At 40.4% G+C, this 23525-nt stretch overlaps 1 protein-coding gene across 1 annotated transcript; it reads right to left on the reverse strand.

Annotated features, from left to right (window-relative positions):
• Positions 1-7308: 7308 nt before the first annotated feature.
• LOC308158684 (CMP-N-acetylneuraminate-beta-galactosamide-alpha-2,3-sialyltransferase 1-like) lies at positions 7309-22262 on the reverse strand. The gene is made up of 7 exons (XM_080532373.1): positions 22115-22262; positions 14450-15236; positions 12930-13123; positions 11225-11404; positions 10244-10289; positions 9972-10091; positions 7309-9585 (listed from the first exon to the last, which is right to left on the reverse strand). The coding sequence occupies exons 2-7, from the start codon at positions 14750-14752 to the stop codon at positions 9412-9414; spliced, it is 1017 nt and encodes a 338-aa protein (XP_080388499.1). The 5' UTR covers positions 14753-15236; positions 22115-22262; the 3' UTR covers positions 7309-9411.
• Between the last annotated feature and the right edge of the window lie 1263 nt (positions 22263-23525).

Genomic DNA, 23525 nt, shown 5'->3' on the forward strand with positions numbered 1-23525 from the left:
TAATGTCATTTGATTTTGACTTGACTCTCTCACCTGAAAAACAATCTTATGTCCATCTATGGAAAAACAGACATTTCCAATGAGTGAGGGTTTATTCCAATGCTTCAATCCACTTATGTATTGTATTTTATTACCATAAAGCCCAATTCTAGCAGAATAAGACATATTGTATTATTACTACTACTATCTATTATTACAAATCACCTCTGAGCTAGCTAGCTAGCTTGCTAGTTCGTTAACACTATTCACACAATGGAACTATAGACACTTTCTAGTCACCATGGAACTATAATCAGACACTTTCTAGTTAAGTCACAATAATAACGAACAATTTGAACCAATGTTTTCTGTCGGAAATTCAGAAATTATATTTGCTACGGTTACTTACTTTCATCTGCTGACTTCTTACTTCATCTCTCTCTCTCTCTCTCGCTCTCTCTCTCTCTCTCTCTCTCTCTCTCTCTCTCTCTCTCTCTCTCTCTCTCTCACACACACACACACACACACACACACACACACACACACACACACGCACGCACGCACGCACGCACGCACGCACGCACACACACACACACACACACACACACACACACACACACACACACACACACACACACACACACACACACACACACACACACACACACACACACACACACACACACACACACACACACACTCGCGCGCTAAATTCTCCGGGCGAAGCGCGAGACTACTTGCGGACCAATGAGGTGCGTGTATGTAGGCTACTGTACCGGAGTGTGTAACATCATGACTGTAATTGGGCTAAAATGATTTCAGAAAATAATAATAATGATAATAATAATAATGATTATTCTTTTTTAGGTCGTGCTGAGATGAAATTTAGGGATACTCAAGCACCCCTAAAAAGTGTCTAAAATCGTCCATATCGCCAGATTCGGGTTGGGTGCGTTTAATAAACGCGGGAAGTTAGCCTGCTTGTCAGAGGTTTGGGGTCTACGTCCGTCCATTACTAAAACTATTATTGTTGGCCTTTATTTGCACTTACAGCAGAGACGAATGGCTTGTTTGAGATTAGCTACGTCAGAGCGTGTGTGTGGAGGGAGATGAGCCCCGCCCTTCGTGAAACGAGGAGACAAGCGGACAAGCGTGGCAGCAAAATGCACAGAGGAGAAACATATTAAATGAGGGTGCACATAAATTAGGCAAATGACACAGAATAAACATATTTCGACCACATAATAAACATATTTCGACCACATAATAAACATATTTCGGCCATATACAACTGGGAGAAAAAGATTATTATTATAAATAAAATAAAAACATGAACCAAATTGACATTGAACATTTTTCTTGCGGGGGCGGGAGGTACTATATATACCATACAGGCTAAATACTGATTAACAGTTCATCACTTTGGCAAATGCATCATCTATGCCCATTGAACAGATTTATTAATGAATGAATGAATGAATGAATGAATGAATGAATGAATGAATGAATGAATGAATGAATGAATGAATGAATGAATGAATGGACTTTATTGTCATTGCTACAGTACAGGTACCAAACAACGAAATTTAGGAGGGGTGGCTCCCCTGGTGTTAGGAAAGGAAAAAAAAAATCACTTTTAGAAAAAAAAAAATCACAAGAAGGTAAGGAGCTGGTTTACATAAATAAAGGCTATGTACACAATCCACTGTACTATACTGTACAGATAGTCAACTAGGGTTGTCATATTGCACAATAGTATTTTTTCACGTTATTTAAAGTGTCACAGTTTGCAGGCTTGAAATGATCCTATCTTAAGAAAACTAATGTAACACTCTCATCTAGGGATTTACACAGCAAGTCAAATGAAGAACTACAAATCCCTGGAAGCACATAAGTTCTTCACCAGTGGCTGGGTGGATGTGGTACTGCACCACAAACCCTCTGCTGACATCACCGTTTTCAAGACCCAGGTCAAGCCATCGTGGAGGGTAACTGATAAATCCCACAGCACTTGGGTTGCTGCTAAGAGTACTGGAGAGGTTAAAGCAGCTCACTGTGATTGCATGGCAGGGTAAGCTGACTGCATAACATAACAGTTTTAATCTCAATGCCATATCAAATTCTTTCAGAAGAAAATAAATGCTCATTGTATTCTATTTTATTCTAGACTGGGAGAAAGTTGTTCCCACGTCGGGGCACTTCTTCTTAAGTTAGAGGCATCTGTCCGCCTTGGGAGGACGGCACCAACCAGCATCGCCTGTGCCTGGAATAAAGTCTGTACCAAAAAGGTGGAGGCAGACATGGTGAAGGACATTAAGTTCTACACAGACAAGGCAAAAAGAAAGAGGGCTGTTGGAAGAAAGTGTGGGGTAGTTCCGAAGGCAAAAGAACAACATCAAAAACAGTTCCTTGAAATGTTGTCTGCCACTGGAGCACTGCCCGTTGGTCTCAGCACTTTTAATGGATATGCGGACTCTTTCAGGCCAATGCCATGGTATGAAAATCTGTTAGGGTTTTCTGATGACCAAGTACTGGCAATAGAGGAAGAAACTAAAGACCAGGCAGAATGTTCAACTTGGCACCTGCAAAGAGTTGGGAGGGTGACAGGCACATCCGCGCACAGGGTACTACACACACCTCTTGAGAAACCCTCAAAATCACTTCTGAGAGATATTGTGCAGAAAGGGTCTCTGCAAAACCGTCTGACAACTCCAGACATAGTTTGGGGTAGGGAACATGAAAAGGAGGCCATCGAAACGTATAAGTATGCCCTAGGCCTAACAACAACATTCACAGCACAAACTGCAATCACCTTATCGAGTGAGGTATATACAGCCCACAAGAGCCTCAAGATTGGGAGGGCAGGATTCCGAGTGTGCAAAGACAAGCCCTACATTGGTGTAAGCTGTGATGCATACATATCATGTGATTGCTGTGGGAAAGGAGTGGTTGAAGCAAAGTGTCCCTTGAAATGGGCCAGTGATATTTCACCTGATCACTGGCCCACAGACAAGACAGGACATCTGGACACTTTGTTGTCGCTGAGGACCAACCACAGCTACTACACCCAGGTAATACAATACATAACACTTCACAAGGAATTTCATTTTCTGTGTTTGTGGCAGTTTTGGTGATTGTAGGGTGGTAGAGGCTATGCTGTCCTTTTATTTTACAGGTGCAGATGCAGATGTATGTGTGCAAAACAACCTATGCAGACTTCATCACCTGGACCCCGAGGCAAACGCTCATCTTCCGTGTCCATCAAGATGAAGATTTTATTTGTAAGGCAGTGGACACCATCAGCCGTTTTTGGGCCAGGCACATCTACCCTCAGCTGGTAGGAACCTCAGTCACAGAAACAGTAATCATGTAATATATGTAACATATGCCATACAAATATAGGTAAACCCAACACAATTAATCACAAATGATTTATTTGTAATTTCAGGAGATTGAGGTGGAGTCCACAGACAGTGCTGTCCCAGACACAGAACAAGGGCTTCAGGTAAAATACACACAATTTAAAACACTGCAATATGGAAAATACATAAATAATTAACATTTACAAATGTAACAATTTCTGTTAATTATGAGGTGCATGCCAACAGAATTTATCACCAATGATGTGTTTGCAATCTCAGGAGATTGAGGTGGAGTCCACAGACTGTGCAGTCCCAGAAACAGAGCAGGAACTTCTGGTAGAACATACAGCATTCAAACACTGCATTGCAGTCATATGGAAATGCTTTTATAGTTCATATCTGTTTATATAGCATTTGCTACCATTTGCTGTTATGAGTTCATGAGGTTCATGGAAACATAATTAATCAAAAATGATTTATTTACATTCACAGGAGACTATGGTGGAGTCCACAGTCAGTGCAGGGTGGAGAGCAGTGCAGTAAGGTAGATTTTGGAAGATGAGGGAGCAAATAGTTGTCAAAAGACTGACTATGATGTGATTTACAGTAAATGTGACCTAAGCACCAGACACATTACGGTGTATGTTAAGTTGTAAGATTGTTCATATGAGCTCAAACAGAAAAGAGAGCAGGACTGATTAACTGGCTATACATCCCCCTGTCTGTTTTTATTTAACACAATGCTACCTGACATGTTGACCAAGGCAGCGCACACGTGTACTATCTTGTCAATTGTAGCTACATCCCTGTTCTCAATCTCATCCCGCAGGGACTTCACGAAGCAAAAAGGAAGCGGCCCACCCAGGATTTGGAATCTGCACTTCAGGACGCCAATCACACGTTCTGTAAAATACCAATAAGTCTTTTGATAATCTTTTTAGGAAAAACTTCTCATAACTTTACCCATGTTCTCAGTATTTGTCATAGCACTGTTATACAAATGGCTACAGTCATACGTTGTGCTGTGTTGTTGAATATTGGCAGGAGTTTCAATGAAATTGTTAATAATTTATAAATAAATATATATACTTGCCAATATGAATCCGAACTTTGGATTTTCTTCTGGACTCTTCCACGTCTTTGCCTGGAAGTTGTTTCCTGCCCTGAGTGAAGGCTGGGGTTAGGAGACTGGCACCAAGCAGGCCAAAGTCATCTTTAAGCGTAAAACCCCGGTCAGCCAAGATCTGAAACAAGGAATGCGATTGAATAGAGTAAGTCTATTGCTTTTAATGTTTGTGGTGAAACACTAATTTACACCTGTACATAATGAGTACAACAATTTTTTGTGTATGTGATGAACTGTTACAGTATAGTATACAGTATGTAGAGTTCTACATTACCTGGTCCCCAGGATGGTGGTACAGTGGTGAAATGAAGCCAGATTCCCTCACTATCTTAACATCGGATGCTCTTCCACCCCAGCCTTTGGACAAGAAGGTGATGCTGCCTGCAGGACTACACGCAATCAAATATTTTACCGCAGTCCACTTCTTATAGCTGGAGTAAGATTTGGCCCTGTGGAAAAAACAAAGCATGGTTAGCATTCAGAAGTTACCTGGCCAAGTAATCATGAATTACATATTTTTTGGTGTCTTTACCTGGCTTTAAGGCCCTTTGGATGTACAATTCTGATTTCAAAACAATCAATGATTGATGTGAGGCGAGGAAATTTGGCCTTTATCGTTGGTGGTATGGTTTGTCTGATGCAATCCCTGTCAGGCCAGTGAATGAGGAAGGTGATCTTTGCATACAGAAGATTCAGCCAACGTTGGAATATGTGGCGGATGGTAGACTGTCGTTGGTCCAGTATTTGGCTCAGCAAAGCAATAGACGGATTCTGGCATGGCTTGAGCAAACAGAGGAAAAGCTGGTCCTCGGTCGACAATCGAAAAACCTTAGGTGGTGACTTGATAAACTGAAGAAGGTAGCGATGTAGACAGTCAAACACTGCCCAGTCAAGCCCAGTCATGGCCCTGCATGCACTGTTGTTGCCTCGAACAGCATTCACAGACAATCGCTGCAATGCAGCATCACGTTCTCTTCTGGCCTCATCTCTCTCTCTCTCCTGAGATTGGCTACCTCTATGGCAATAGCAACCTGCTCCCTGTGCGAAACTGGCCTGTTGCTCAGTGTACCGTCCTCAGTGAGAGGTTGTTCAGTAGGCTCAGTGAGAGGTTGTTCAGTAGGCTCAGTGAGAGGTTGTTCAGTAGGCTCAGTGAGAGGTTCTTCAGTGGGCTCAGTGAGAGGTTCTTCTTCTGAAGGTGACCTTTGTTTTCTTTTAGCTGACAGGACCTTCCCATCATCACCAGCCTCTCTCTTCCTGGCATTTTTGTAGCGCCGTAATTTAACTCTGCCTTGTGTCAATTCCTGCCGATGTGGAAAAATAGATGGGACATAATCCGGATGACTACAATCATTCACATGGAATCCTGAAACCAGTAGAGTAAGTGTAAGCCAAATGCAGCTACTCATTCAAAAGAACTTTATACAGCTTTGATTAAATGCACTCATCAAATGTAGTCATTAAGTATGCCAGCTGATACTTCACTCAATAGTCACCAATTCTAATTCTGGACTACAATTACCGTAATCACATTTCACAAGTAAATGATGTGTATTGCTGCAAAATGAACAATTACATGTATTGGTTAATTCGATTCCCTATAGTTTTATTATCATGACATTAATGTCATGGTGATCCCAAGGACACCTCCACATGTGGCCATGTGGGGTTCTCTACCTCCTGCACAACACCCGCCCTTTACCATGACATTGGTAGAGCCGGCGTCTGATCGCAAGGTCAGCAGATCGGCAATTTGAACCCTACATGGCCACATGTCGAGGTGTCCTTGGGCAAGACACTAAACCCCAAATTGCTCCCAATGAGCGGGCAGGTGCCTTGCATGGGTAGCTTGCCGCCATTTATGTGTGAATGAGAGGCCATTGTAAACCTAGCTACAGGCTAAAGCTACAAGCTACAAGCTTTAACATTAAATTGGGATTTCCTTGGCTTTTCAGTTTGTTTTATATTCCCTATATATTTATGTTATATATTTCCCTTTCAATGCAGCATCAACATTCACTACTTTGACTTTTAACATTATAACTGTTGACTTCATTTAACATCATTAACTAATCTGTGATGAAGTGTTTGCCACAGACATACACGTATTGACTGGAAGGGTCCCAATGCTGACCACCTTCATCCTCTCTGCAGATGGCCTGAAGCCACAGATCTCTTCTTTAACTTGCATTACCTGGAGATTCAATAAGGTAATTGTATAGGATATGACACCTCAGGCCATTGGGTCGGGTCGTTCATCCACATGGATGGAGGCAGACTGAAAGGACACACGTTGCCTATTTCATTAATGTTCTCCATATAACGACGTCGATCATTGATCGGCAACGACACTATATAATAGTTTGCCTAACTGGCCATCGGATTTGGGCATCTAATATCTAAAAAGCAATACGGCTTTCTTATTTTATCGGATTAAAGCAAAGACCACAAATTCCCATTGACCGCCAGTCAAACTTCTACACTTCTAGCACCCAACAGGGGACGTGATCGTTCTGATGACAGGGAGATGACGTATGACTGCTCTGGAGGCAGACTGAAAGGACACTGCCTATTTCATTACTATATATGGTCCCAGCAGGAAACAAACCTACAACCTAAGCATTGTTAGTGCCATGCTCTACCAACTGAACCTCAGAGGACCACACATAACAATTACACTGCCAGTAGGCATATCTCTATCATGACAATAATTACCATACTTTATTGTTCAGACTGAACATCTTTAAGCAAATAGATCTTTATTAACATAATACAGGTTCCAAAGCTCTCACATAAGAGCTTACCATGGACTTACATTTTCTTTTTGTTGAGTGGTAAAATGTGAAATAAAAGTACACAGGAGACAGATGTGTAAAGTTTCATTTATGAAAAAGTGATATTAAATTGTTAAATTAGCTTACTTAAAGCACCAATTGTAAATGCTGAGTGAGTGGTTCTGACTGCCTTCAGTAATTCAACATTCAATCACTACACTTCAAAGCCTACTGTCTTTGGTTATGTGTCATTGCAGAGAAGCCTCTCTTGGTATGAGCAAGAGCATGATTGGTTGTGGTTTATCATTTAAATAATATTGCACTGAAAATAATTTCTATACATCATGAATATGGCATTTGTTTTGTTCGTGTTCATACATCTTAGTGGCATCAAAAGAGGTAATAAAGAAATGTTAATCACATTAAATGATGAGGATAGGGCAATATTTAAAAGTTAACAACAGTGATACAGTACTGATGTGGGAGTAAAACAAGCATAAGGCAAAATACATATGCAAGCAATAAAACAAAACAATAACAAAGGCACTTAGACCCACATAACAAGTATAAATATGAATATCATGGATAAGGCACTTTAATTTAATATGGACCCATAGTTGTCAACACATAGTCTTTTGATTTAAAAAGGACCATCAAATCACTTCATTTGCAAAATGTAAGATTCATAAACTGTTAGTATTTTGAGCAGCATGAAAATTCAGACTTAATGTTCCTCTTCACATAGGCCTTGATTATGTTCAACAGACTGGTAGGGGTTGCACACATTCTCTCATAGTACATAATCATTTGCACCCTCTTGTAATCTATAGATTACAGTGATACTGTACATGGTATGGCAGTGTAATATAATTTATGTTGAGGTGTTCTTTGAACTGTCATTTTGAGATTTCAGTAGGCCTATGTTTTTTCCAGTAAATAAGAATCCATAAGAAGTAACTATGGCATCTTAATTCTATTTCATTCCCTTAAATTCTTTATGGTATTTCATGGTAAAATAATGGTAAATAAAGTACACAAACAGCCAGGCTGTTGTCATCAAACAGTGTAGACACTGCACATGAGGATGGGGGTGCTGTCTGACCACTAATATTTCTCCACTAAACAATGTGTGATTGGTAGAGATTCAGAATCATGTCATCAAGTACAAACATGAATTTTGCTGGCCATGAATACATTTGTACTAAATTGACTGATTATAAATAGGTTTAAGGAATTGAGTTCAGAAGTATGATTCTGAAATATTGTACTGTTTGTGAATCTGTCATCCCCTAACCTTTCCTAGTCTGCATATTATCTCCTAACCCTTTGACTTCGAAATCAACTATTAACATAATGTATCATGAATAATCAGCCCAGCAACATAAATAGACATGTCTTCCTCTGTACACAAATAAGAGGAAGAACAAATGTGGTGGTTGCCATGCGGTTTGCATGCTGGTGTCAGAATGCCGGAGGAGTAGGCAGCACGTCTGTCATTTCTCACCTAGGTCCCAGGCTCAGCACAGATATGACAGACGCTCCCCCATGCCTTAATATCTGCAGCCATCTGGAGCAGGTCTACAGAGCCAAGTCTGGAACAAGAGGCATAGTGGCAATGAGCTAGAGGCCTCTCTCTTCCACAAGCTGATTTGACCTGACACCTCACACTTTATGAAGAGGGTAATGTGAAGGGTTAAATGCAAAGAGAGATCCAGAGGCACCTGTTAGGTTTTCTTTCTATTTGTTCAATTCATAATGTCACATAAAATAAAGCAGAAAATAAATGTGGAGAAATAAGTCACTGTGTCTTTTTTGGCAAATGTTGTAAGTTTTCGATTAACATCATTGTTGTTATAATAATAATAATAATAATAATAATAATAATAATAATAATCATTCTTCTTCTTCTTCTTTTTTTTTGTTCTTCTTCTTCTTCGTCTTCTTCTTCTTCTTCTTATTATTATTATCAACTTGTTATATTATATTTTCCATAATGTCACTTGAAAATGCTACCCGTCAATTTCACTTAAAAATCGTTCTCTTCGATTCTTGTGAAATTATTCTTGTGAAATTCTTCTGCTTCCATTTGTATGGGTCAACAGCTCTAATGTGAAGCCATAACTAGACCTCTCAGTGAACAGTTCAGGTGGCCTGTGCTCACGTTGGTGAGACATCATCTTCCTTTAAACATTTTGATTTTGTGTTTGTCTGCCAGCAGCATGGTGACATTGTACTCATAATCTCCATCGTGAACTCCTGTGTGGCGGAACGCTCCTCCTGAATGATTTTCTTCCCAGTAGTGGTGCCAGTTCCCATATTGGTCAGCTCCGAAGCCATACACACTCACCTGTAGAAACAGTAGAGACATGTCAGGTTATCAAACCTCAGTTACATCACTCTCTCTCAGAACTGTCTCATTTGCAGTGATCTGACAGCAACATAGATTATGGGTGCATTCGTAAAAAATACGCTTTGAGAGCGCCGGAGGGCACCCGGGGTACTCTCTGACCGTTCGGAAATTAACTGATTTCAGTTGAAACCAGAACGCTCTGAGCGCTCAGAGCATACAGGGAGTATGAATGCACCCTATGTGTTCTACAGAAGAGATGGTGGAATGTTGTTGTATTAATCCATAATGTGATGTTCTTGTATTATGATTCCTGGCATGTATTATATTTGCTTTATATTATTGTGCTTCTTCTTTTTTTGTTGAGCTTGTGAAGGTATACTTACATCATCACAAATATGAATGGCGAACAGTAAGCTAAGGAAGCCTGTGGAGGGATACCTGCCATGGCTCTCCAGCCACGCATCGTAGACATACTTGAAGAAGGTTGGATTGTATATCAACACCTGCAACAGTAGGGTTTTGAAATTAGTATCTAAATGAAGCAGTGGTGCAAAACACAGAATCATGTTATGTTAAGACTTTTTCCCCCCCAGTTGAATCATTAAATTGATCAGCTTACAGATCAAAATCAGACTGATAGGTTATATTGACTCACCTTATCCTTGTTTGCCTTTATTCTGGACATAACAGGTATGTATGTGCTGCATTAAAAAAACAAAAACAAAACAAAAACAGTACAAACGTACAGTTATTTAATTAGTTCTACCCTTTTTGTATACATTTGTATTCGCTTATACACCAACAGCAACAATTTTGGTATTTGACAAGTTATCTATGCAGGCTAAGAACACAAACACACACTTTCCGACTGCTGCATGGCAGATTTGGAAGCATTTGGAAGTAAAAGCATCCATCCAACAGATGCTATGGGCAGGTGGGCAAAACACGAGTCTCGCCCACACAATCAAAAGTTGTTGTTTTTCTTCTTCTGAATTGTTAATATTAGTGTTTGAGTGTTATATCTCATATTTGTATTTACTGTAGGTCCATACTACCATGTCTATCTATTTACAGTAACACTGTCCATAGCCACTGCAGCTGTCCATAGCCCCCCCCCCCCCCCACCCCCCCCCCCACCCCAAAGGCGCCGGCTGGTAGACTGTTGGGAAGGATTAAAGTAACGAAAACAACCACACATACTTTGCATCTAAAGCAAAATACAATTATGTATTAAATACAATACAATTGTTATTCTTATCCATGCAGCTGTATCTGTGCTATATAAAAAGCCCCGTAGGCCTATAGAGGAAAATACATGGTGTGTTCTGCATTTACACCGCAGGTCGTAATGCCTAGTTCCGATTTAGTGCCTATATCCGATTTTTTGGAACGCCTGCTTACACCTAATTTTTCAAATGACCCATATCTGATACCTGAGAATGAGGATATCAGATTCAATTAGCTTTTCCCTGCTTACACCTACATGTTACATATCCGATCTGTGCCACAAGTGTGAGCAAAGAATCGGAATTGTGTCACTTCGACCTGCGGTGTAAATGCAGCCTAGACAGTTTGTCATGAAACCAAATTAGATTGAATTAATTTAATGAATGTGTAGTAGTACATGGTCACTCACTACTTGATGGTGCCTGTGGTTAAGGCACTGATGATCCATTGCAGATCCAGTGTCTTGAAAGGAATCAGCACCAGTCTAGTAGTGTTGTCCAGGTCCACAGCACTCTCTGGGTACATGACGTGATGAGTGGTTCTGGTCCCCACATCCTCTTCATAGCCAGCGGTTGGCGCTTGGTTCATTCTGCATGGATGCAACACTTAAACTTTACAATAGGATATTGAAGGAATACGTATATACAATTACCTTGAAATGAATGGTGCTATTTAGCACCTCAGAAAATACAAGGCTACAGCTTAAGTGCATTGCTGGTGTTTGGAAATGAAAGTGATTGTAATACCTTTCTGGCTTTCAGAGGAATACTGTATCCTTGGAGACTTTTACGTCTCAGTGCTCAATGCATTTGAAAGACTATGCAGCGTAACGTAATTCTTAGAATGATCAAACAGCTTGCATTTGAACACAGAACAGAACATTGAGGCTAAACTGCATTTTGCAGAGAGGAATCTTGTTTGTGCTCCTTCAACAGCCTCTCTAAGTAAGGATTTCACTCCACTTATTTATTTCAACTGGACATAGTGAAAGTTGGTAAAAAATCTCCAGACAGCCAGTCTGAAATAAGGATTTTCAGTCGCAGATGTGATGCGCATACCTATCACATCTGTTGGGATTCTGATTGAACTTATTTAAGTTACTTGGTGGGTCTTATCCCATCATACATGGATAAGAACTTCATTGATGTTTAATCCAACATTGAAAGCTGAGAGTAATGCATACCACATGGAATCTAATTATTTCAGAACAAAAGACACTGGCGTAGCCTTGACACCTGTGATACAGCTCTTATAGAACAAGATTAAACAGAATGTTTTACCTTCAAAGAGAAAGAATGATGGGAACCTCGGTAAATATTCATTTTCATTATATACAACCATTTTACATTACCGATGCACTTGGCAGAGACTTATGTTCAAGCAATCTTCGGCACTGTCCAAAGCTTACGTACACAGTTTTTCATTTTTACAATGTTCGTTCTGCTACAGCTTACAGCAGATGACATATTTCTCATTTGCACTGTCAAGTCTTCCAATCGAGAGTTCATCATGTCATGTTCTAAGCGCATAGTATGAACTGTACACAATTCCTCTACTGGTAACCATGTATTGCAGAGAGGGATTCTGCGAATAGAAAAGCAATAAGTCTTGCATCTTGTCCCTGTCTCCTCATAATGAAATTACTATGCAACACAGCTGCTGCAGCAGCACAGGCTTGTGAATAAGAGAAGTCCTGTTGACTACACAGAGGTGAAATAATACCTAACAGCTGCTGTGACAAAGCCACACACTGACAAGAGAGACATAAGATGGGGAGGTCTATTTCAGGTAACAATCATTACTCCCTCAGTATTTATGTTAAAGACAGTAAGTCAAGGTAGACTTTAGTTGTTATGCTCCAGGACAAGATCCTACTTCCCCTCACTTTGCAACTCCAAATAACAAGCTTTCCCCACTTTTTTAAACATGTTTTTAGGGCATTTCCGCTTTATTGGGATTGAGACAGTAGAGATTGACAGGAAGGATGGGTGAGAGAGAGGGGGAATGATATGCAGGATATGTCGATGGCCGGAATCAAACCAGTAACCCTGCGATATAATGGCATGCGCTTTACGTGCCACCTCAAAAGAACAAGCGTGATGATGATCAGTCACCTTATGATGATGTCACTGGAGTCAATGAGGTCTCTGTACCGGGATCCCTTGAGATTCCCAGAGTTCCCCACCACAGCACAGGTCCTACAGCGGTCAGGACCTGCATCCATGTAGAGCTCATCGTCTGGAATGACTTGAAACAGGCTCTCCACCACTTCGCTGAAGTTGGCTGGCTGCCTCTCTGACTGCAACCACTGGTGACACAGCAGAGAGAACCCTCAGACTAGGCTCTGACTCCAGGGCTGCTTTAAGTAGAAGTGATTTAACAAGGGCAGCAGGGCTGGCATTCAGCACAAGACACAGAACACATTTTTCAAATAACCTCAGGGAGGTTATCTACTGTATGGTTTCTCTGGGATCTTAACCCCATCCCCTGATGGCCCTCTGTATTAAGATACACAACAAATGAAAGCAGGGGGCTCTAACACAGTGTATTTACTGGTATGTACCGACAAATAAGTGGGGAAACATGTTTTTTTCAGTATAAGAAAACACGCACCGATGCAGAACATTCTAACCTTTCTATAGCACACACACACCTACTGTATCTTACGCACATATGCACACACACCCATACGCCCACAAACATGCTTACACACACACAGTAAGTGGCAGGTTGTCACGGCACATATGCAGAAAAATAATGAAGAAGACAAATAAACAATCCATCTCTTGCATCAACACATCTTTCAGCACCGCCATCTGTGACTAGATGACTTCACTGATAGACCCCAAGGTCAAGCTCCATGTGAGAAACCACTTTTGAAATGAGTAGTGACAGGAGCCAACCTTCCTGTAATTGTTCTATTCTTTCCTCTAATTAAACACGGTGTCCAGGCGAATGTGATAACCTCGACTACAGAGGGCTCCTCCCTGACAGGACATAATAGTGAAACATGGATGAGAATGTGTAGGGCCTTGCATGCATCCTATGATCCTTGTACCTCCAAATGTGTCTTGTGGCTTAATGCTATTAAGTCACGTTCACAGCAACCTGGATAATAGCCCAGGAATCAATTCCAATTTAGAAGAAAGTGCTCCGAACCTAACCAACATTTAAAGGGGGTGCGCCAGTTGTTCATGTTTGAATCTAAGCAATCCAGCATAGTCCTACAGTACCTACCTACAGTTTAGAAACACTGTGTCACAGTTGATTTGATACAATTATACTTAGCTCAGGGTGCAGTTGCTAAGAGATTGGTAATTAATTCTTTTTTCAGGCATGACCTTGCTTCCGGAAAACCAAGAGCAAGCTATTGTGAGCTGTGGTGAGCATGGCACAGAAGAGGATAAACATATGGATTTCAACCGTGATATACAGCAAGAGGAAGAGGATGGTAATCTTATCAACTAGAAATCAGGACTCATGAGTGGAGTGGTGGAGACAGTTATCCAGTCCTCTCTTGTGCAATCTGACATTACATCTACTGTCAAGAGGATGAGAATTTAGGAGATGGTATAAATAACCACATGTCAGGAAAATGTATTCTGAGATTAGCCTGTTATAAAATAAGTCTTACCTGCCACCATCTGTAGGTTTCATCAGAGAGCAAACTGTTCCTCTTGGTCAGAAGTGGGTGAACAGACTGGTTGAAGTGCTCTACAAACCAGGGGTCATCCTCCAGCTCTGTCATGCACTGCCGACAGGCACAGAGTCCTTTTGAGAAGAAGTTGTCCGACAAGCGAAAAGCATGTTTGAAGAAGTACAGAGACGGATCTCGAAAAGTGTAACTGAACAAGAACATCGTAAAAGTGATGATGCAAAACAACAACAGAGTAAAAGCCCGGATCTTTCTACGCTTGAAGAGAGACATTGGGTGCATTCTGAATCAGTTTCCTGGGAACCAGAGGGAAACGAAAAACAAAAAGCTCCTTATTGAAAATTCTGATTTCCAAGTGAAGTATGACAATATTTCATCCCTTGGAGACTGCATGGTGCAAACAGGCTGAACACTCCATTCCTCTGATAAACAAATGTGCAGTATACAGTATGCTGTTGTCACTAGATAAAAATGTCTTCATCATCATTACATGATTGACTTCATGCTTCTTTTTGCTACTAACAATATTTGTTCCTTTTTAATTCTAATTGTGAAACAAACGATGCCATTCTGTAGAAAATTGTTTGTTGAGACAAAAACATAGTCCTTAAATACAGTTTCCATATATGTGGAATCCTTGAGGAGCATTCTTCTATCCCAAAGGCAGGTGGTAGACAATCCAAGATGTCCGCAGGGTAACTAGATTCAACTGCTCTTCTACTGTTGACTTTATGGGGTCAATGACAGCATGTATTCAACTCTCCACCTACAAGGTAAACAGGAAACATTGTAAGGACACACACTGGGAACAATGATGATCAAATATTATGCAACTCTTCCTATAACTTTTAACCTTAAGTATTCCCAGAACTTACTTCTCTAAACAACAACAAACAGCAAGACCTCCTGGGGGTTTATTTGCCACATGAAAGGGCATCTCTCCACCATTGAGCTGCCTACATTCCATTTGTTGAAGGACACAGCTGCACAGAAACGTTCACATTATTGGAATGGAATGGAATGGACTTTATTTGTCATTGCTACAGTACAGGTACCAAACAACGAAATTTAGGAGGGGTGGCTCCCCTGGTGTTAGGAAAGGGATTTTTTTTTAGAAAAAGCATAAAAGCATAAAATCACAAGAAGGTAAGGAGCTGGTTTACATCAATAAAGGCTATGTACACAATCCACTGTACTATACTGCACAGATAGTCAACTAGGGTTGTCATATTGCACAAAAGTATTTTTTTTTCACGTTATTTTAAAGTGTCACAGTTTGCAGGCTTGAAAATGTACATGTTTGTGCCTCAGCACTAGCTGCCATACAATCCGTCCGGACTGTCCTGGGCCCAGAACTTAGGCCTTTTCTGTGTTCAGGGCCTTGACCATTATTGTTTACATTTAGCCAAGGCCACGTCCACAGTCTGCCCCCTGCCCCTAACCCCCTGTCCACGTCCACAGTCAAGATAGAGACATCTCTTTTCAAACCACAGAGTGACGTAACCTGTGTGAGCAGCACATCATACAAACCGACCTCCCCTTTGTTCTTCTTTATTGTGAACACTCGTGGCAGGCGCATGGCAGTTTTGCAAATCTCCAATACTAAGAGACAAACGCTGTGGGTGTTTTTTTGATTAGGAATCAACCAGGACATTTGTGGGTGAAGTGGGGACATTGGGGTGAAGACTGACTGAGGAAGAATGCTCAACGGATAGTTTTGTCTGAGAAAAACATCTCACTCTCACTGTCAGAGCAGCACTGACTCACACATGCACATCAAGATCACAGTACAGTCTACGTGACATAATTGCTACACATTCCCTTTTTTCGCAGGATTATGTTGGCATATGGGTAGTCAACCTCCAAAAAGGGTGACATCTCATTTGCATACCATTAGATATGCTAATTAGGAACATGTGGTTGGTTGTTGTCTCGAGCAGGCAGGTTGACAGCGATGTAGGTGGGGTTAATGGACAATTTCATGTGAGAGGTCGTTAGCTCAGCACCAGAGCCCTTGGTAAAAGAAAGGGCCAGGTACTGTAGATGACAGAGTGAACAGGATTTAGTCAGGAACAGATGGTGCCTCCCCATGTTTGGACAGTCATCTTGTTCTCTGACCTTGTCCTGCTGGAGGTTGGCAGTTTTGCATTGATCAAAGTTTCCAAAGCTGAGGCAGCATAGCATCTGTGTAAACTTCAGAGAGCACGAGAGAGAGAGAGAGCACGAGAGAGAGAGAGAGAGAGAAAGTGAGGGGGGGCAGAGTAGAGAGAGGGGGGAGGGGAGTGTGTGAGCTGTGGAGTCATAGTTTTTCCTCCTCTAATCTCGGTTTAGAGAAGTCATCAACTTTACAGGGTAGAGTAACAGAAATCGGCTCTAGTTTGTGTTCTGTGGAAATAGTTTTTTTTTGTCTGGCTTGTTTCTTGCTCTCAAACTTCCGCAGTGATGTATTCCAGAAACCCTTTTTTATTACTTCCTTTGAGGCCTGACAGCATGTTTACAGTTCTGTACAGTATATTGAAGATAACGAATAGAAAGACATGCTCCAAAGGAAAAGTACATACAGTACTTGCATGCAAAATACATTATGTGACCAAATTAAGTTACCAAATTACATTAATCAATCATTTATTCTATCAAACATTAGTTTTTTTCCCAAAACAAATCAAACCTTTAGGAAGAAATGTATTGACAGTTTGAGTCCAGATCCTTACAGATAACAGTAGCCAGTTGATAGCATCTTAAGCCACACAAGAACCCTAGTAGCCTTTTGATGATCTAAAACCATGTGTGTACAGAGGTCTGTGAGCAATGTACTCACTCTGTATTTGGGGGATGTTCAGTGTTACAGTGTGAAACATTTGTGATCTTATTTCATGACCTCACAGAATTGATCACATGCTGCTGAAAATGTCCCTTGATTTCATAGCAAATTGTGTCAAAAGAAATAATGCTAAGTAGTTTCCATGTTGAAGCTTTCTGCCAAGGATGTTATCAAGACCCAGTATGAGATGGCTGGCTGTCTCCCATTAATCATAGGGGAGGGCAGGACGCCTCTCATTCTAGAGAAGGGAATGATCCCAAGGTGGGGGAGGCTGGAGGCAGATTTACACTAGTACTGGTACAAACCATATCACTTCTAAATTCTAATTCTCCATATGTATGTCTGTATCTGATAAAGAACACACACACATACACACACACACACACACACACACGCACACACACACACACACACACACACACACACACACACACACACACACACACACACACACACACACACACACACACCCCCGACCACGGTAGAAAACAGTAGCAGTGAACTAGCCAACCAGTCGCAAAGACAGACAGTTATGGACACATTTCATACAAAGAAAATCAATCAAAGCAACACTGCAAATGTGTTATGATCCTAAGCAACCTTTTAACAAATACATTCATTTGTCAAATACATTCATTTGTCAAATACATTAATTTGTTAATCCTTAATAATGGTCTTAAATCCTTAGATTAAATTCTTAGATTTAAGGATCACAGACAAGGATATGACACACAGGGTGTACACTTGTCAAACTCCAAAAGCCTATTTAAAAGGTCCTATTGATATGGTTGAAGAACGAGGAAGAAACAATAGCGACATGAGGAATCGTTTTGGGGGGATTTGGGATGCTGAAATCAAGCCAATGGATTTATAGCTGCACAAAGCTCTCTATTGACTTTTTGCTTAGAAATGACAAAAGTCCATTGTCATGGTGAACAATAAAAAGACAAATGTGTATAAACAAGACAACAATGTCATTATACAAAAGCCTTCAGCACAAAAAGAACAATTGCAGATCAGCTATAAGGATGTGGATGTCACACTTGTTCTTTATATAATACATCTTTTCTTTTGATGGGTGTAAACACATGCAAAAACATGCAATAGCCGAGAACAATTCTGAGTTTTTAGTCTCCCAAAACAAAATAAACTCTAACTGATATATATGTCCTGTATTGTTTCTGTAATTAACTATACGGTATGTGTTTGTACTGTATCAGAGATCCAAGACAATGTGTTCTGTATGAGGTATGATGATGTAATAATGTATGACGTTGTGTATGTGTCCAATGGGATTACATTGATCTCTGTGACTGTGCTGTTATATTCTCGTCTTCCCACCTCTGGTTTAGATAGTGTAAAACAATATCAGTGCTTTCCACCTCAACCATTTTAAGTTGTCACGCATGGTGCGGTTCTATTCATCTTCCTTTAAAAAAAAAAAAAAAAAAAAAAGTTACATTCACTCAGAACCAAGACTTCAGCTCTGCCGGCAACACCTGCAGTGTTAAAGGCTAGGACAGGTGGTGCACAGCTTTGACTGCCAATTAGAGAGCTGACCATATGAGAGTTTCCACAGATATAGTTATAATTAACAATGCATCCCAGAGGCATCACGATTAGCCTTTCCGAAAATCAACCATCAAAAAGCACGAGATAGTTGTGTAAACATTTTATTGTTGAAGAGCAAGTCCTCTGAAATTATATATATTTTTTACTTTATGAATGTCATTTTATACACTGCACATCATTTGTGAAAATTCTAGTCAAGACCAAAAAAAGCAACAGATAAATGTGTTCTTTGCGGATTGTAATCTGTTGGAATTGTGTGGGATACTGTAAACGTTCAGTGTCCACACGTTCAGTGTCGACGTGTTCGATATCTGTGCATAAGCGAGTCATGATACAATTAAAGGGAGGAAGGAATTTATGTTATATACCTGACAGGGAACACTGCTGAACTCTGCAATCCTGTCAACATGGCTAAAATACAAAATAAATGGTCTATGAGAAAGTTTTAAGTTGTTCTCACCCTATCGCCACTCACGGGAGAAAATGTCTAGACAGACAGGGGAATGAGGTAAGTCAAGGACATGGACATCAGTCCATCATCATAAGGAAGAGAAAACCCCCCCAGCTCATCTCAAACAGCAATAGCTATGAAATGTGACATGTGTATGGACCTTGCACAGCCATCAAAAGGATAAAACATCTGCTGCAATCTACCATTTTACATAATGCATCCATCCCACTTGAAACACACCAGCTGTAGGTTGCTTTTTCACATTCTCCAAAGAAGAATCTCTCCTGCCTGCTAGCATGATCAACTTAAGGTGGTACTGTATCTCAGACAATGGTTCAGCAGTACTTCGACAAGTATAATTGAGAGATGTGGTTTCAAACATGTTTATGACATGTATGATAATCTCATGTGCAAAAATAAATAAATGAAATGAAAAAAAAAAATGTTGACTGCACTGGTTTAAATTGCAATCAGGAACTAGAGGAATCTTGTTGTAATGTTTGAAGAAACCCAGTAATTTGGAATGTCAATCAATAGGAGTTTAGGAGTTTGTAATTACCCATTACACATTCTAAATGGAAACGTCATCAAACACAACATCTTGGAAAATAACCACCTCCAGGTATGTATTTTAACACCAAAAAGCAAAATGCTGTGGATCCTGGTATGTAGAGAGTACAGTGTTGAGGTGTTTTTGGAAAACAGCCAGGACTCTTAAGTGGAAACAGAGGGCAAATCAAAAGCCCAGAGAGAATTCCTAAGAGAACTCTGTGGAGGAAAACATAGTGTCTGTGACTACTCAGAGTGGTCTAAATGGACACTTGGATTCCTAGTGAAATATATAACTTAAACATACTGCAACCACTTGAGACACTGACAGACCACAGCTATGAGGCCTGAATGTTCAGGGAACTGACACTGTCTCCACTGAATGGTTGGTGCCCAGGCCAGGCAGTATAATCATGTGCTGAAACGCTCTGACAGGCTCAGTGGTGAGGCGTGGCGTCTCCACTGTCTAGCATAGAGAACTAAAACACATGAGCTGGCTCTATAGATTACAGTAAGGTCTGGTGCTCAGTCATGGTTTTCTTAAGAGTTGTCGTTAACATTGGAAAACAGTTGTTTTATCAAGGGAATACTCGATAGTGCCATGGGAAAAACGTAGAAATTGTAAAACCTAGGTGATGGTGTAACTTTGAGGCAACAAGAGTAAATATATCTCTGTTCTGATGCTTGGTTCCTCTAGGACAGTTATCCTCGGAGTGAGTTTGACAGACGGTGACATGGCTGATCATAGTGAGCAAAGCATTGGGTCATTGAACTAAAAATGTTCCACTTGACTGAAAGCCCACCGAGGGGGATAACATTTCTCAATTAAATGGGGTTGAAGAAATAATCATTTTACATAAAACTTACATTTTCTCTCTTGAAAAGTTATACAATCTCAACAATTCCATGACATGTTGAGACTCTTGTTGTAAAACATGTTAGAAAGTATGTACAACCATGAGAGCACAATAACCCCACACAAAAACAATTGGAAATGAATGATTAATAGTTATTTGAATTAACAACACACCGACTTGCTTAGTTGGTAATATAATGTAGCCTTCATGTACATGATGTTACCACAGCAAGTTGATGAAAGATGGTGTATTTGACCACAAACTTCATCACAAGACCGTGTTGGAATAATATTCCATCATATCTACTGTAAGGACACGGTCACCCCTGTCCCCCCATGCCCCACCTCCATCTACAGTATCTGAATGCTGCACAGTGGTCCCCCAAGGTCACACCACATCCTAATTTGACTGCAGAAGTGAAGCGTAATTTGCTGAGGTTGCACCACATTCTACTAGCTTATTACTTCTAATGGTCGAGGAGTTTCAATGGAAAATGAAACCTCATCACTGATATGTAGTATCATTAGTGTATGAAGTCATTTCCCATAGGGACGGAGCAATACTGGAAAAAATGTTGAAGTCCATATATACAAACCATGGTTCTAATTCCAGGAACTGTATAATAATAACAACTGTACATAACTGTATATTAACTGTATATATAACTGTATAATAATAATAATAATAATAATAATAATAGCACATAATGTCAGATATGCATTATTGTGTGGACTGTACTGTATGTACAGAGAGACATATGGATGTAACATTAGGGATAAAACGTTCAACAGATGTTTAGTCCTCGCTTACCATTTTGCATTTTCAAGAGAAAAGGTTTCCGCCACATAGATAGGCATAGCTTTTTCGTGTATGTATCAGTATCAGTTGCCTAGTTGGCCTGTTCTACAAAATCTGAACGTCTGTACCCAATTAAAAATACAGAGCACAAGCGGAGCCAGGTACCAATAGCTCATTGTCTTCTCAGCAGGGGGTAAATGGGATCCACGGTGGCACTCATTTCACAGAGACATTTTTAAAATGTTGCAACAATGTAACCAGTAGAAGTGAAATTATATGACTGCAGTGTGACTAATTAGGATTAGGTTGGATACAGTTTAAACGGGTATCAGTTTTGTTTAATCGCAAAGGCTTATGTTCCGACCCTGTCGAATAAAAAAGTTGCAGAACTGGATTTAAATAGACATAGCCTATTACTAACGGAAAGTTGGTCACTTATTCTAGCCTAGTACATAGAGTTCTGCCTAAAATAACTACAGCATTCAAGTATCCGGATAATGTACTATACTTAGAGTTGAACGCATTTAATAAAATACAGTAGGCTACGCTACACAGTTTTACAAACAACGAGCTTATTGCACCTATAGCCTACTTACTTTGATGTCCATGCCCGCTCTGTGTAAGGAATGGGAATTCCGTTATCCGCACCACCACAACTGTTATCCAAGGAGAGTAGAGGGGAATCACCCCGTCATTGATCGAATGTAGAGTACATTACAAATTGGTAGGCTAATTTACATCCAACATTTCACACTTTCTTACAGTAAGGTCGTTCTACTGCGCGTGGACACTTGATAACGTGAGGAAATGTACGCGCTATTCAGGAGTGTCTTTATTCCCGTTGCATGTACCGGTTCTGTACAGCGCTATTCGCCTGCTGGCAATGACCAAGATTTTTAAGACCCTGTTGCGGCCATGTGGATTGGAGAGGGATAACAGTGCAACGCCCCTTTCAATTCTGAATAGAAATAGAGTTGTTTTTTGTCAGGGTTGCAAAAGGGTATTGCCTGACAACTTTGAGATAACATATCTGCGAATGAATTACTCATTGCTCTTCCTAAACATGCGTGCCTGTTGCCCTGTTCCTAAAAGATAATACGAACTTAATGACCGTGCCCATGCAGGCTAGTTTATTTGTTCTATTAAACCGCCAGTAGCCCAGCAGCCTTATTATTAGCTACCTAGTTTTGCCTCAATTAAATATGATGCATAGACTACGGAAATATTAATAGAACCAAGTGTAGCCTGACCTAACGCTTGAGATTCTGAACACGTCTTCTGCCTTTGCTGTTGTCATCACGTGTCAAATTATTGAAGAATGCAGACAAACCAATTAACAGTTTGATATTGAACAATAAAGGCCTCAGGTATAGAACGCTTTATCTAGATGTGCAATTCAAATCTAGGATTTCAACAGTCCAGTCACAGTTGGTGATTTTCACCCAGAATTCTTAGTAATTTAATGCATGTGGAATTTTCCTCTCCAACCTAGCAAGCCACAAGCGCACAACCACGCATAGGTCATATAGAGCAACACTGATGTCCACGACTTGCCTAAACTCAAAATGCTGTAAAGGGAATAGGGCCTACCTCCGAGCGAGGTATGAAAAAACACGTCTTGGTGGTTGTACTACAATCTTGATTGAATGCACATTTGATGCCTCAAGTAAAATATTGCTTGTTGATATGAACCATGTTGGGATAATAAAAATGTACTTCTTACGAAAGTCACGTAAATGTACTTACTCTCACGTATCTTGACGTATCGTCCAAATATCTATCTCATGCGTCATCAGGGACTCGTGCGTAAAACACGCAATTGGGAATGAGTACGATTTAATTAGTAGACAGTGTTGCATATAGTACACGTCATTCAACTGATTGCTTAAGTGTTTTACATTCTTACAATACGTTTTTTTCTCCAAATTAAGTCCATGCCGAAGACAGGTTCTTGAAGTAGAGCATTGCGACATGTTCATAAAGAAGTTGAGGATTTTATACCTAAAG

The sequence above is a fragment of the Nansenia antarctica genome (genome assembly GCF_963989245.1).
Source record: "Nansenia antarctica genome assembly, chromosome: 5".
Lineage (NCBI taxonomy): Eukaryota > Metazoa > Chordata > Actinopteri > Argentiniformes > Microstomatidae > Nansenia > Nansenia antarctica.